The 16,406-nt window shown below is 46.9% G+C and overlaps 1 protein-coding gene across 1 annotated transcript; it reads right to left on the bottom strand.

The window, feature by feature from the left end:
* Positions 1–1,779: 1,779 nt before the first annotated feature.
* Positions 1,780–16,363, bottom strand: LOC111069036. Its single transcript, XM_041595837.1, is given in 10 exon segments — positions 1,780–2,538; positions 2,598–3,860; positions 3,863–5,590; positions 7,748–7,897; positions 7,979–8,241; positions 8,316–8,622; positions 8,678–9,623; positions 9,686–9,989; positions 10,063–11,247; positions 15,342–16,363. Coding segments are annotated over 9 exon segments (6,318 nt in total). The 5' UTR covers positions 10,881–11,247; positions 15,342–16,363; the 3' UTR covers positions 1,780–1,999.
* Positions 16,364–16,406: the final 43 nt, after the last annotated feature.

Genomic DNA, 16,406 nt, shown 5'->3' with positions numbered 1-16,406 from the left:
TCCATCAACTCTAACTCTCCTCTTACTCTCAATCGTAAATCATAAATACTGCCAGTTAGATTTTACATATTTATTTTTCGTACAACACGATATATACGAGATATATATATATATATACAGAGAACAAATGATTTCCTTCCTTTTTACAGACAAACAAAAATTAAAAACAAAAACAAGGGACAAAAAAATTATAATTATATGAGAAAAAATTCTATCGTTTCTATTCAAATCAATAAATTAACACAAACAAAAAAAAATAGCAAAAAAAGAGACCGCCTTGAGTGCGTGATGGGGGCTGGGGGGTGTTGCGTGTAAAAAAAAAACTTGACGAAAGCTTGAACAAGTAGGGATAAAACTTAAAGCAAGCCAAAATTGTTGATAGGTTCCAAGCAATTGTGACATGCGATGATAATGTTTCGCGACAGTTGGGGAAAACGCCAGTAAAATGTTTTGGCCATTTTGTTCTTGAGTGGTTGCCATGGATGGGATTACGCTCTCTGTTTATTGATGATTATGATGAAAATTCGTTGCACAACGATACTGTTTGTCATCAAATGTAGAATATAAATCAAGCGTAAAATTGCAGCACATCAGAAGTACATACATATGTATATCAGAAATACATGCATGGATCTTTAGTGTACCATTCCATACAAATTTTAAAGGTACGAGAATAAATTGATTGGTATACTTTGAGGAATACCTTCCGATTGGAACGAGGCTTGTACAGCTTTAAATTAAAAGTACATTGCAGTACATGAAAGGTGTCTTTCTGCGTGTCTCAAAACTGGCTCAAATGGGTAAATATGCTGGCCTCAAATTCATTATCTCTGGCCAACTGGTTGGAACCACAAGCTATATGCGTGAGGTGGCTTAGGTGGGGGGGCAGGAGCATGTAGATTTTATGGATTTCCAGATGGAAATAGGGCATTCTATTATTGCGTATTTATTACATCCTTGTGTTTTTTTTTTTTGGAGCTTAGTACTTTTTTCGGATTATTTAGTACTTTCTTCTGGGTATTTTTGTTGTTGTATGTACAATTATTTTTTTGAGAGCATTTTTGCAAATTCTGTTTTGTTTGATTCTGGGATCATTTTTTAAGCCTAGGCCTTTATATATAGAAGTACATACATAGAAGTGTGTGTGTGTGTGTGTGTGTATACATACATATATGTATATGTATATTTTTGTTTTGTTTTTTAAAGATGTATAGCTCTAACAATATAACTTTTGCACTTAAAAATGGTTAGTAATCGATTTATGTATAGTTTTTTTTTTTGTAAAATTTTTCCTTTGCTTTTTTGTCCAAACAAATCTCTACAGATGTAAATTTAATTTGTTTTGGTTTTTGTTTGTTTTTAAATATTATTTTTTACAATTAGTTTTTGTTTTTTTTTTTTTTTTTGTTTTGTTTACTTTTATAATCACAATTTTTTTTTGTAGAGAGTTTTGTGTTTTCTTGTGTTTTTTTTTTGTTGTTTTCTTTTGTTTTGTTTTGTTTTGTTTTGTTGCTTTTGTGGTGATATTTTGCTGGCAAACAACAGCCAAAGAATTAAGCTAGAATCTTTCGTGGTTGGGAGGGGAACGGTGTGTTTGCGTGTACGGTGTTGTGTCATCATCTCTCTCTATTTATTCTGAAACATAATTTTGGCCAAATGGCTTGCTGCTGTTCGATTGCGGAGCTTTGTTTGCTGCTGTCTTTGGGTGTTGTTGTAGCTCCTACTTGGCTCTGGCACTGGCACTGGCAATGTCTTTGACCGATAGTTGCTGCCGCTGCTGCTGATCCTTATCGTGGTCCGTCTCAGACTGCTGCTCGTGGCGCTGTGATTGCTCTACGGCTGCCTGCACCTCCGTTGGCGGCTCCTGGTGGAGGCTACTAGCACTCGCAGTCCCACTCGCACTGGCACTGGCACTGGCACCGGCACCTCTCTCCTGGTTTGCATACAGATGCCAGAGCACAACGAGACTGAAGACGCACAACAAACAAATCGCTAATTCTTATCTCTTGCGCCGCTTCGTCTTCTTCTTTGTGGCACTCGCCTGACTGGCCACGCCCATGCCCACAGTGGAGCCCACATGGAGGCCCACAGCGGGGGAACTGGTGCCAGTCGCGTTAATGCCAGAGCTCGCCGCCGACGCACCGCCCGAGTTGGCCGACGTGGCTGTGGCTGTGGCCGTGCCCGCAGATGGATTCGTATCCGAATGGGAGGCACTGACAATGGGACTGGCCGTCTCCACGCTACTCTCCTCCGCGGATGAAGTGGACGAGGAGGTGGCCGCCTCGATGGCGGCTATCAGATTGATTTTATGCTCCAGCTTCTTGGTCTTGAGCTTGTGCGGCGGCGAAGCGGCTGTGGATGAGCTATAGACGAGATTGTCATCGGATGTGGTGGCCGGAATGGGTCCCTCGCTGTCTGTTGTGGTTGCGGTGTTCGTTGTGGCAGTGGTACCGCTGGTGGCCACGCCACTGCTCCCAAAGTGGAGCAAATCCTCCGGCAGTGTTTGGCTCAGCTCCTCCTCTTCCTCTTCTTCCTCCCCTCGCCCTCCTCCTCATCGTCATCCGCATCCGCATCCGCATCGGCTGGCTCCTCGGTGCCTCCTCGATTGGCCTTTGATGCTTTGACGGGCGAATGGATCTCCAGCTGGGAGTCGCACATACTGATGCTGATAAGCGGACGAAGTTCCTCATCCTCTGTCTCCTGCTCTCTGGCACGTTCTTTCTCCCTTTCCCTCTCTCTTTCCCGCTCTCGCTCGCGCTCTTTCTCGCGCTGCTGCTGCTGTAGCTGGAGCTGCTTCATTCGTTTGTGCTTCTTGCTGAGCTTCTTGCTGGTTGGCTCCTCCATCAGGATGATCTCCTCGGAGCCGGATGAGTTGTTCGACGTGGATGTGGATTTCTGCATGCCCAGCGGCGTCTGCTGTTGGTCATCTCTGGCCATTAGCAGCACATACGGATGGGGCTTCAGTTCCAGTTCCATTTCGGGGTCTTCCAGCTGCCGCTCTCGAGCCAGAGCCCGAATCCGATCCCTCTCCTGCTCCTGCTCGTCCTCATAGTGCAGGGATCCGCAAAGGGCCAGCACAAGGTTCTTCTCGGTGAATCCGCGTGGCGGCGGCGTGATCTTTATCGGCATCACCGTCGTCGCACTCTCCTGCAGCGGACTCTCGAAATTGATCAGACTGAGCGACGACCCACCCTCCGGGATGAGATGCGGCGGCTCATTCGCCTTCACCTCGAGCGGCTCGAGATCGGGCAGCGGTGGCAGCGACTCCATGCCACTCAGAAAGTCCTCAAAGTTCTCTTTGGCTGCTCGGGGCTTTGCCAGCGGGCTTGCCTTTGCAGGGGAAGGCAGCTTCTCCGGGCTGCTGGGCTTACTCTGCTTCTTGCCCAGCGTCGGATAATCCTGCTGCACCGCCGACAGCTGCTTGGGAGTGCTCTCATCGCTGACGACACCGACTCTCTTCCAGGGACTGGACTGGACCGCTGTGGCAACGGGGGTGGCAGCCAAAGGTCTCCTGTTGCTGGGAGCAGATTCCTCTATCACTTTTACCAGGTAGCTCGACGTTGGTGGTGAGATCTCAGCTGCTGCTTTGCCCTTCTCCTGGCTGCGGATCTTGTCTTTTTCTTTGTTTTTCTCCACGAGTTTCTCCTTCTCCTTTTCGAGCTTTAGCATCTCCTGAAGTTTCTCCTTCTCTTTGAGTTTCTCCTTTTCCAGAAGTTTTTCCCTTTCGAGGCGAAGCTTCTCTTTCTCCTTTTCTTGGAGCTTCTCCTTTTCCAGCTTTTCCTTTTCGAGTTTCAGCATCTCCTTCTCTCTTTCTCTTTCCTTCTCTTGCAGTTGCACTGCTTTTCCTTTTCTAATTTCAGCTTTTCCTTCTCCTGGAGCCTTTCTTTTTCCAACTTCAGCTTTTCCCTCTCGAGCTTCAGCTTTTCCTTCTCTTGGAGCTTCTCCTTCTCTCTTTCCTTCTCTTGGAGCTGCTGCTTCTCTTTCTCTAGCCTCAGCTTCTCTTTCTCCTTTTCCTTTTGCCTTTCCAGCTTCTGCTTTTCCTGGATAATCTCCTTCTCCCTTTCCAGCTTTAGCTTTTCCCTCGCTTGAAGTTTGTCCTTTTCCTTCAGCCTCTCCTTTTCCTTCTCCTTCTCCCGTTCCTTGGCTTTTTCTTTCTCCTTTTCGATTGTCATGGTTTGCTCCTTCACATCATCATCATCTTCATCATCTTCAGCCTCCTCCTCGGTATCATCCTCCCCCGTCTGAGTGGTCGTCTCCACAAGAAGACTCAATCCTTGGGCGCTGGCACTGCTCACCATGACAGCGGCAATGCTGCTCTTATTGGCCAGCAAACTATCGGCATGGTCCGAGTCTCGCTCTGGGTCTGGCTCTGCCTCCGCCTCTGATTCCTCCCCACCCTCTTCCATGACTACAACTATTTCATCTAGATCCTGCTGGATAAATTTATCCTGCGTTTGCAGCTCCTTCAACTGCTTCTTGAGCTTCTCCTCCACGGCAGGCAGTTTCTTTTCTGCTCCCTTGCTGCTGCTGCTGCTGCTGCTGCTGTTGGGGGTCATCTTCTGCTTGCCTTTCTTGGATGCCTTGCCACCAATGCTGATGGTCAGAGTGGCATTGACTTCCTCCTCCTCCGCGGTGGCGTTCCTCGGACTGCTGGCAGTTTTGCTGTTATTGCTGTTGTTGCTGGCACTCGGATTAGCCCCTCCTTTGGGCTTATTGAGATGCGAGAGCTCGGCAAATCGCTGCGCCTGGGCCGCATCTTCGGCAGCGGCCAGGGATTTGAGCTGCGATTTCTGCTGCTGCGCCTTTTGGTGCTGGGACCTCTGTGACTTTTGCTTTTCCTTTTGGACAAGCACCTCGTCCACCTCCTTGGCAATGACGGGCACAATTAGCTTATTGGCCAGCACCACCGGCGGCTTGCAGTGATCATTTTCGCCTCCCTTCGAGCCCGATCCCCCCAAGCCAGCGGCAGCGGCCGCCTGCTCCTCCTTGGCCAGCAACAGCTGCTGCTGATGGTTGCGCTGCTCGACGAGATCGTTGCAAAAGATGGCCACCACCGGCCGAAAGAGCGCCTCGTCACAGTTCTCATGGATGATGCTCTCCTCGGCGGCCAGCTGGCATACCACCTCGTCCAGCATGTCCGTCTGCAGCTCCCCCGAGATGCCCGCATTCACGTCCGTCACCGTGCCCAGCGGATTGACGATCTTCTCGATCCTGGAATGGCCGCCGCTGTAATGATGTCCGCCGGTGGGATAATCGTAGCTGCATATGTTGGGCAGCACCGAGGCCAGGGCGGCCATGCTGCTGCTGCTGTTGGGGCTGCAGTCGTTGGCTAATCTCATGTGCTCGATCAGATGGCGTCGCTCCACCTTGGCCAGGGCCCTCGCCTCCGGTACCGTCAGTGCCGCCTCATCGCTCAGATCCTCCTTATGCGGTGCCTCACCTCCTCCCACCATGTCGGGATCGTGATCAGGATCGTTCAGGTGCTCGTGCTCGGCGAGGGCGTCATAGTAGCAGACATTATCGCTGGCCGAGACGGAGGAGGAGGCTGCCGCCGCCACGGAAGCCAAAGCCGAAGAACCTGATGGCTGGCCTGTGGCAGGTGGTAGTAGTGGTGGTGGGTCAACAACGGTGGGGCAGGACATAACACAGAGCAGAGAAAGAGAAATAGAAGAGAAAACAAATTATGAAAAAAGCGCATTTTTTTTTTTTTTTTTTTTTTTTTTTTTTTTTTGGTTCATACAGGAAACAGAAAACAAAAAGCCAAAGGCGGGATTTTTAAATGCATTTCATTTTTTTTTTTTCGTTCATTTGCTTTGTGGGTTTTGTCTATCGATAGTTCGATTAATTGGATTAACGCTCGAAATTTGAAAATGTTTAATTCAAAATGAAAATCGCTTAATTTTATTTTATTTGCATTTGTTGTTGTTTAAGTGATTTTTAACCTTTTATTATTTTAATTTATTTTTTGGCTAAGCAGCGCTGCAGAATGCGTTTTTTTTTATTAGCATCGGTTGTCGGAAAAATGAAAAACTGTGGCGGAAAACACTCAAAATTAAAAATATTTTAAAGCATTGGAAAAACCAACAGAAATAAACAAAATAAATTCAAATTCGAAAAAAGATAATGAAAATTCGCGGGAAATACATTTTCTTTGGATTTTAGGAATTAAAATTTAATTTTGAGGTTTTTTTTTTTTTGCAACTATTTTTTTTTTTTAGTGTTTGAAACGAAACGAAAAATAATTAAACTTAAATTATGAAAATAGTGTAGGGACAGAATTTGGATAAGAACAAAATAAATATTTTTTGGATTTTTTTTTCTCGTGAATTTTTGGAATTTTTTCTTTGTTTGGTTATGACTTTGGCTTTTTATTAAAATATTCATGTATATTAAATGTGCTCTTTCCCCTTTACTTTTCTCTCTCTCTCGCTCTCTTTCTCCATCTCTCTCTCTCTCTCTTTCTCGCTCACACAATCGCTTTCTATCTCTCTTTCACGTCTCTTTGATGATTTAGCTTTCTCTCTCGCACGCTTTAGGGAACATTTTGTTTTTTTGTTTTCTTTGTTGAAAATTGCAGGAAAAAAAGGAAAAAGTTAAAACTAAATACAAATAAAAAATAAAAAAATCCCTGTCAAAAGGATATTCCAAGCGGCAAGAAGAAGTAGAAAGTGAATAAAGGACAACAGTTCGTGATGTGGTGGGGCGTGGTGTGGAAGGTGTGGTGTGTGTGCTGGCTGGGTGATCTGTGGTGTATTTGTGGTGTAAAAGGGCGTAGGCGTAGGGCAGGCAGTAGAAGGAAGCAGTAGAAAGGATAGAATCTGGGTGTTGTCTGGAAAGATTGTTCAGTGATGTGAAAAAAGAACTGTTGCGGGCGGGCGGGGGGTTTTCTATGGCATTGGTGAGTGGTGCGGTAGAGGGAGGGCTCTGCTGTGACAAAAATTTTGTTAGCTTAAATTTAGATTTTCATTAAATTAGAAATAGATTTAAAATGAAGTGTAAGTATCTTTGTTTTGTTTGTTTTGGTTTTGTTTTGGTTTTTTTTTTGAAAGAGGACACACCACCAAAAGAAAGAAATCGTTTGTTAAGCGTGTTTTATTCCGGCTAGAAAACAGAACATTTTGCAAAAACTTAAAGTTCAATAACAACAACAACAACAACAGCACACCAACACACACGCACACGCACACACACTCACACAGAGAGAAAGTAATGATTGGAGGGAGAGAAGAAAGATGGGAGATGGAAATGAAATGGAGGAATGGGAATAGGAGAGATGAAGTAGAAAATGCCAAGGGATCTTTGTGGGGGGGGGCGGGAGGTAAATGGATGGATCATCATCATAATTATTATTATCAACAACCAACAATCAAATGCCAATTTGTGGTGTCTTTTTTCTCATAATCAATGCATGATTATTTTCTTAATTTTTTTTTGTTGTTTCACTTGTATTTGCTGACCACCAACAAAACTTATCCGGAATTAAACATTTTCATTTTGAAAGCGTTCGCTTAAATTCAACGAAAAAATTTTGCACTGTCCAAAAACAGTTTTAAAAATTAAACAACAAAAAATCAATGAAAATTAAAATTAAAAAAAAAATTAACAATGAGAATACCAACGCCTTAGATGGAATGGTATGCCTGCGGAAGAAGGGGTATCCCCCTGCAGCAACAAAAGTCTTGGCTGTCTCGCGATTTCATGCATTCTTATTATATTTCTATGGCTAAGATGATTAGCTCATTCTTACCCGTTTCGCGTCGTGTGGCTGCCATTGATGGCGACTCTCGCATGGCATCGGCCAGGTCCTCCTTTAGCCGTGTATCGCCATGTCCATAGTCCGAGTCCAAATGGCCATGTCGGAAGCGATCCATAAGCTTGGGGCTCTGCTCAATGCTACCTAAGAGTGCCACAGAGAGCGAGAGAGAGATGGAATGAGTGAGAAAAGTGAAATCAGCGATCAGGAATCCCAGACACTTACTATACGAACCGGATTCGATAAGCACCGGCACACCAGGACCAGTACGACTTGTAGTGCTTCCCACGCCAGAGGCGGCAGCCAGAGAGGCGGCGGCCGCATTCAGTGGCATATTCAGGGGACTCGAACGTTCCTTGGCCGCCACTCCAGTTGCTACGCCAGCAGCGCCAGTGGACGAGGCAGCCGCCGTTGAGGGTAGCGTTGTGGTTGTTGTCTTTGTAACCCCAATCTCCACAGCCTCAGCATCCACATGATTCAAATTTGAGCTGAGAAATTGGAGAAGATGGGGAGACATAATAACAGAAAATATCCAGCCAGGTGGCAATCGTATCCCACATACCCGCTGGGCGTATTGTAGTTCTTAAAAACAAACTGGGGCCCCATCCAGAGGCGTCGATGGGGTCCCGCATGCGTTATGATCTCGACCTGGGCCAACCAGCTCTCGGCACGCTCGTCGGGCTCATCGAATTGATGGGCACTGTCCAGCAGCAGGCTGCCATGGCGATCCTTGATCAGCCAATTGTCCAGTGCCAGCGGTGGTATGATTTCATGAGATCCATCCTTGCGTCGCCCCAGATTCCATTGGGCTCGGGCCTCCACCTCCAGTTCAATGGGCGTGTCATCACAAATCTTCTCTTTGGCAACATCTGAAAGCATAAATCATTAGACAGGGATGGATGCGGTGCGGTGCGGGCCACTCACTTGAGGGTAACTTCGTGTCCAGATCGTACTGGATGAGCGCTCCATGGCCGGCCATCACGAAGAGCGAGTCGACGGCCTTGCGCTGGACGCGATGCGGTGCCTCTCGTGTTGTCGTCAGCGGCTCCAGCAGCCAGGAGCGTGATTTGGCGAATATTGAGCAGACGCTCAACGGCTTTCCGCTGTCATCCGACAGCGAGGAGAGTCGCTGTCGCTGTCTCTGGCTGCTGTTGCCGCCACCGAGGCCGCCGCCAATGCCGCCTCCATGGTTCCCCACACCAATACCCCCGCCGACGCCGGCCCCCACGCCCACTACGCCCCCAAGGCCGCCAGCCGAACCAGGCGGCGAGCCAAGGGTAAAGGGCTGTCGCAGCTGAGCGAGGGGCTGGACCACCGACGGCCGCGGATAGGGGGGAAGCGTGGGATTGTGATACGGCTGCAGCGACTGAACAAATGTGGTGCTCTCCGAGTGCGAAATGGGGGAACTGGAGCGTCCATCGGCCCCAAGGCCGGCACTGCGATGGAAGCGCGACAGTTTGTTTACCACATGCAGCGATGTGTGCGTCCGTACGCCCATGGCGCCGCCGTAGGGCGTTATGGGGAAGACGTGGGTGGTGCCGCGCAGCGTGGACACGGACGCCCAGCGCGAGTCCAGCGAGAAGGCAATGTGCTGCACCTTGGCGCTCGTGTCGCCCCGATGCAGCACATATAGATGATGCACGGCCGCCAGGCAGGGCCCCACCGGATGCGGTTGCACGCGGAAGACATGAAAATCGTGTCCGCGTCGATCGGCCGTCAGCAGCAGCATCCCCGAGCTGTCGAACTCCATGGCCACCAGTGCCTCGCTGTGGGCCACAAAATGTGCCACAATCGGATCACCGCCAGCCTGGGCGCCGCCTGTAGAGCTCAATGGTGTGCCCGTCGTGGGGCTGTAGTCCTTGACAGGATGCTGAAATTGTTGAAGCATTGCATGAAATTCGTACTTCGAAGCTTTGGCGGGTCGACTCTCACCTTCACATCGATAATGGTGACCACGCCGGACTGCTTGGCATCCGGACCCCCGCTGGCCGAATCGAAGCTGCTGCTCTTGGAGCTGGCACCGCTGCCAGCCGTGGCCCCAGTCAGACCAGCGGCCACCTGTTCGCCCAGCTCTCGCAGACCCTTGCCCAGCGATTTGGCCGCATTCAGCACAGTGGCCGTATAGCTGGGCACACCCTCGCCATCGCAGCCACCGCCGCTGCGCTTGGAGTGAAGCAGCTTGTGCTCTGCATAGGCCAACCAGCGTGGTCCCAGGGCAATCGGATTGGGATTGATTCTGCAAACGGGGAAAAAAGACGACCAATGAAAAGCCTGGCCAATGGCAAAGTCATGGGCATTCGCACACTTACCCCGGACTGGGATAGCAGGTTGTGATGGTTAGGCGATCCTCCAGGGTGCGGGCATCAAACACGGCGATCCTTTCATGGAACGTAATGACCACCGCCGATCGATTGGCCTGGATATCGAGCACCGCATTCTTGAATTTGATTGTCTTCACCTGAACGCCCGTCTTGAGCGACAGAAAATTGACGGCACTGAACTGGGCCACGCCAGAAGCACTGCCACCGCTGCCAGAGCCGATACCACCGCCGCTGACCCCACCGATGCCAGAGCCGCCGCTGCCGCCGGACAGAAAACCGCTTGCCGCCGCACTGCCACCATCGACGAGGGCCACCAGGGGTCGCTTCTCGGCGAAGGCATCCACTGGCTCATCGGCCCGCCCGTTCTCATCGAGGGCGGCCGCCGTGGCCGGTGTGGGCAGCACTCGGAGGGCTGTGACGACGCCATGGCGCCAGGACAGCACCTCAACTGCCTCCCCGTTGGCGGGTATGGCCCAGACCTGCACGCCCAGGCCATAGCCGAGGATGAGGAGAAGCGGCGGGGCAGCATTACCCTCCAGTTCCCAGTCATCGCCGAAACGGGGATCGCTCACGTCCGCACAGGTCTCGAAGCGGGCCCAGGTGATCGTGTCCTTGGGATCCTGCACCGGCTGATTGGCCAGGGTGACATCGTTGATGAAACCAATGGCCGAGTCAAGTATCGAGCGATCCGATACCGTCTGGGGCGGCACAATGGCCGGCACAGCCAATCCACCGCCGCCACGCAATCCACCACCTCCGACACCGCCACCGCCGGACGGATGGCGGCGTGGCGAGTCCGCGGACATGATGTGGGTGAGATTTTTGTGGTTATCGGGTCGCTTGGAGTGCTACGCGTTGTCTGGCTCTCCTCTAAGCACGCTGCTCTCCACAGCTGCGGCTGTCGGGTGGCGGGTGAGTGGATGGGTGGGTGCTCCCACACTGGCAGCAGGGTCAGCTGTCTGCTACTGGCTGCTACTCTTGATGCTACTCGTCAGCGTAGAGACAGCCTGTCTGTGCAATCTGGAATGGGAATGAGCGCTGCTCAGCCTCTGCCTCTGCTCTGCCTCTTCCTCTACGCTGCTCTGCCTCGGCGCTGCTCTGCTGCCTCTCTGAATCTCTTCTCTATTCCCACGACGCTGCTGCTGCTGCTGCTTCTGCCACTGTTGTCGTCAACTGCAAGCAAAAAGTGAACGAAAAAAAAAAAACATTGAATAAAACAAGAAAGAGAAAGGTAAGCAACATCGGAGACCGAAGCGATTGATACCCTTGAATTGTTCATATACTCCTGCTATTCGGATATTTCTGTAACGTAACGTAACGTAAGACCCGTGTTGAGCGAAGCCTAGGTGTACTTTTATTCTTTTTAGCATTCCCTTCCAAACATAAGAGATCTACCGCTCCCTCTCACGCACACTCACACACACTCACACACGCTATTTCACTCCATTGCACTCTCTCGTTGTACATGCACATATTTCATAGTTTCTTTAGTCTTTTCCATTTTGTTCTGTTTTTCCCTTTGTCTCAATCGAATTACTTTTAATCTTTGCACAGCCACAACCCCCCCTGCACCGCTCCACAGCTCAAGCACCTCCCGCACGTATGCACATTGCCCAGCCTTCCAGACCTGCCTCTCTCTTTCTCTTCTGCTCTTACCACTTTATTAGCGCATTACGTGTGTTCTTTTTTTGCTTGTTTGTATACCTGTCTCTTCCCCTCTATCTCTCCTCTCCACTGCCCTACACACCCATTGTCAATTTCAATTCCATTGGGGCGTAAATTGAGTGCAATAAAACAAAATATATACACATGTATATATAAATAGTATATACAACAAATTTGACAAATCAAACAACGCAAAAAATTAAACACAACAACAGCAACAAAATGAAAACACTTAAAATGCAAACAAAATTAAAAAATAAACGCGTCAGGTCATTGCAAGCCTCAGTTACCGTTACCGTTATAGTTTAAGCTTCCAAGCTTCAATTTGGTTTAAGAGATTTATTTGCCAGCTTTGTTTCCAGCTTAAATTTAAGCTGCAAGCTAGGTAAACAAACAAACAGTTAACACACCACAAAGAGAAGCCAGCGATAAGCATTTATTATTCCCTTTACCATTAAAAACGGCAGCAACTGTTGGATTTCCCGTCATAAACAGGACTAGAAAGCTAAGAGGACAATTTGCCTGCGGTTAGCTTGCTGCTCCTGATGCTGCTGCTGCTAGGAAACCCAATCAGCAAAAGCAGCAGCAGCAGCAAAGGAGAACCAAAGAATAATGACAGCAACGTTATGAAAAGCAACAGCTGTTCCGCAGGAACAAAGAGTAAAGTAAACAGAAAACGCCTCAGGGCATGCCCTATCAATAATTATTCAAACCTTTCATTTAATTAATGCCACACTATACCAGATGTCCCCATGTACATACATATGTATGTACATACATAGACACGAGTACTTGCATATACATAGCTACTATAAAGATAGAGATGAGGTAATTACTTGGGGTAAAATGGTGCCCGTTAATACTCGTACATATTTGAATTGGCAAATGATAAGACACGAAGTCGTGTTTGTAAAATTGAAGTCATTGAATGATTAAATGAATTACGCTTGTGCTTGCAAGAATTGCGAAATTCAAAAGGTACATAGTACATATGTACATACATACATACATGCATATGCAGCCAATTACAACCGAAGAGGATCATCATTAAATTATTAATAGTTTTATTGCGTGTTATTGCGTTAAGCCAAAAACGATCACAAAAAAGTTCCTCTGCAGAGTAGAGTACAGGAGCATGGGGCCAGCGGTGGGTGGGCGACAGAGGCGCAGTTAGCTAAACGTTGCATTCCTCAATTGGCTTGGCACACGCGCAACAACAACAACAACAATAGCAAGCATGTTACGAGCAATGTCACACATACACCCACAGCTGTTCACACCCGCTAAGCTAAGAGAGTGAAAGAGAACGGGTCAGTCAGGGGGGGTGTTCTCCTCCCATGCATCACGACCATGGCTCTCATCACTAACGCATTTGTCTTTGTTTAGCATTAGTCCGTCACCTATTCACAGGGAGAGAGAACCAAAGAGAGAGAGAGAGACATAAAGACACCAGTGGATGTGTGTGTCTGTGTGTGTGCTGAAAAATAATTTCAAGTTTCGATATCCTTGACATTCGATATCCACTTCCAGCACACATACATACCTACGTGTTGTAGGTTCAAATGCATTGCAAGGGGCAAAGGGTTAATTTTGTGCACGCAATCCACATTTTCAGACGCGGGAGAAAGAGAGCTTTCAACCAATGCAGACATGTGTGTGTGTGTCAGTTTGTGTGAATGTTGGGGCCATTGTTTATATCGTCCATTGCCAAAAGCCACTTGACAAAATCTTAACGAAAAGCAATTTTTTTCGTTTTTTTTTTGTTTGTTTGTGTGGACAAAGAAAACCACAAAAGTTCTCACACACTCACTTAAATTCAGCGAACAGGTGTTACTATAAATACAACACACACAAACACATAAATCCGTATTATATTATATACTACTATATAGTGATTCGATTTTGATCAAAGAGGATGGGGAAGAGATCAATTTCCGTAGGGCTATGCCGTATCAGCAGCGTCTCTATATAAGTGTTTTGTAGTTATAAAATAAAAGTTCATCAACCCACACACAGCTGATCGCTATCGCAGATTATGGGGAAATGTTCTAGGGCATTATCAGAAATAATATTGGGGGAACAGCGTCAGCAGTAGCAGATGAGGAACATCCTTCAATTTTTACAGACAGATAAGAGTGTGTGTTGAAAGCAATGGAACAAAGAAAACATTTGGATGGGGATCATACTCGTATATAAATCCCTATTTACAAGAAATATTCAAAAGTTTCAGTTCACATGGGTGGTATTGGAAGTACAGGGTGAGAGGGGTTGGAGAGGAATTGCAGCATCAATGCCAGCCACCTACTCACCCAAACATTAAAAACCTCCGTTGCACTCTAGAAAATTGTTCTTTTTGGGCAACATTCCCGTTAGGTAAAGCCACAATCGTGCTGCTCTCTTATTGCATTTTGTGAGAGTGGTAGACGAAGGGGGGGAAGGGGCCGCGGCGGGAGGCGAGTGCAGCAAGGCAATTGAGAGAGAATGTCACTTTTAATGGAAACGTTGACGTGCGTTTTAATTTGTAAAAATGATACGAATATTTAGTGTCAACCGAATGCAATTGTTTTTGCGTTTGCTTTGAATAAGTATTTTGGAAACAAAGAAGCGACGAGAGGGAGAGAGAGAGAGAGCAAGAGCGAAAACAAAAACTTTAACGCACACAGGCTGATGCACACACAAGCGCAATGCCATTCTCAGCTGCAACGAAATGTTGTTTGCTTCACTCTCTCCCACCCGAAAAATCTACCAACCATCTCTCTCACAACCTGCCAAAAGCTCAGCGTCGCACTGTGGGACAAATGCTGTATAAATGCTAAACACCCAGTGCGAACTAAATATTGAAAAACTTAATCATACCCAAACACCCACTGTGCGCCAACATGTGTTCCACTATCAGTTGTTGCTGCAAAATGTACACTTGATTTTTATTGTTTGTGAAACTTCTCGTTTGTTTAAAATTAGTGCCCTACAGCCAGTTGAAACTAGATTTTCGAAAACTGAACGGTTTTACACTTTGGCTTGACTTATCATACCTACAGTGCCGAAATGTGTTCCACTATCAGTTTGTTTCATATATTTATTTTCCGTTCGTTTCCCACTGCCTTGTTGTCTGTCTAATGCGCACCAATATTCCCCACTTCTTCTCACACTAACCAACGCTTATATGTATGTATTTGTGAGAAAAACAAAAAGTGAGAGAAAGAGAGAGGTGGAGTAGTATTTTACCCTTATTGTTTGTGTTTTGATATTTCCATTTTTTGTTTTTGTTTTTATTTAAAGACAAACAAAATTTCCACTACTTTTGACATTTAAATAATTTGCAAAATAACTCATGCTCTCTCTATCACATCGCTCGCTGGGTTGTTTTCTATTTTGCAATTCTCTCTTTGTTTGCACAATTTACTGTTGTGTGTGTGCGAGTGTAAAATGATTTCAAAAACAATTGCATAAAATTGTTTTCTCTGCTTTTATTTGCACATATTATTATTATGTATGTTGCTCCATTACATATGTAAAATGAGTCTTCTCCTTCTATCTCTATTATTCTTTTTGCGCCTCAAACAAAAAAAAAGAAGAGCACACACACACGCGCGCACACTTACCCCGCTCTTCTTGCCTTGTGGTGTTCCGTTGGTCTGAATCAGCAGCCAGGCACTTGGCACCGTTCTCTCTTGTTCCCCTCTTTCTATTCGCTCGTTCCCTTTCCACTTGTTCCCCGCAACGACAACAGCAGAGCGCGCGCAAAAACAACAACACAAACAAAAATCATATGTTTTCAGCTGCTGCTTCTCCTACCTCTCTCTGCGCTGCTGTTTCTCTTGATATTTTACTTATTTGTTGATGTTCGTTGGAGGGGGTGCGATGATAGAGAGAAGAGATGATGGTGTCTCTTTGTTGGTCTTGTTGTGTTTGTTATCTTCCGTTATTGCAGGCGGACAGCGGCAGCAACAATCCAAAACTGCGTCTTGAATTTTTTTTTTTTTGGGGTGCTGCAGAGTGGGGAGTGCCTGCGTCACTAACGACACGCCCACCGTTAAATGCTCGGTACGTGTGTGTGTGTGTGTGTGTGTGGGAGGGAAACACACAAGGTGATCTTTTTTCTGTTCTTAAGCGCAGACAGAAGTCAAGCTTAGAAACAAACTTTCAACTGCAAAGCGCTTGAAGTTTTTTAAATTGTGTCAAAATCGTTGTTGTCGTCGCTGCCACTGCCGCCGTCGACGCAGAGCCCTATTGCTCGCTCTCTTGCACACACGCGTAGCCTCGCACTATGGCTTTCTGACTATCCTGCTCTTGCACACACACACACACACACACACGCAGCGGTTGCGTCGTACGTTTTTCGTTTATGATTTTTTGTTGTTGCTGCCTCAGCTGCTGCTGCTGTTGTTGTTTCTGCTGCTGTGGCTTTTGCTATTGCTGTTTCGTTCTAGCACACAAATTAACTGCGACATTAAATCTGTACTTTTTGTTGTTGCGTTTTGTTTTCTGTTGCTTTGCCTTGTTTACGTTGTTCGTTATGCCGTTATTTATCGATTTCACTTCTGCGTTGCGCTGCTGCTGCACCAACAACACAATAAAAAATCCTCCAAACAAAAAACAAAAAAATTAACTTTTACTTATGCAAAATATATATGTACATATATTTGGCCAGCCTTTCTGCTCTTCCA

This window comes from Drosophila obscura, unplaced genomic scaffold (assembly GCF_018151105.1).
Source record: "Drosophila obscura isolate BZ-5 IFL unplaced genomic scaffold, ASM1815110v1 contig_84, whole genome shotgun sequence".
Taxonomy (NCBI): Eukaryota; Metazoa; Arthropoda; class Insecta; order Diptera; family Drosophilidae; genus Drosophila; species Drosophila obscura.
This window is presented reverse-complemented; position numbering and strand designations above follow the sequence as displayed.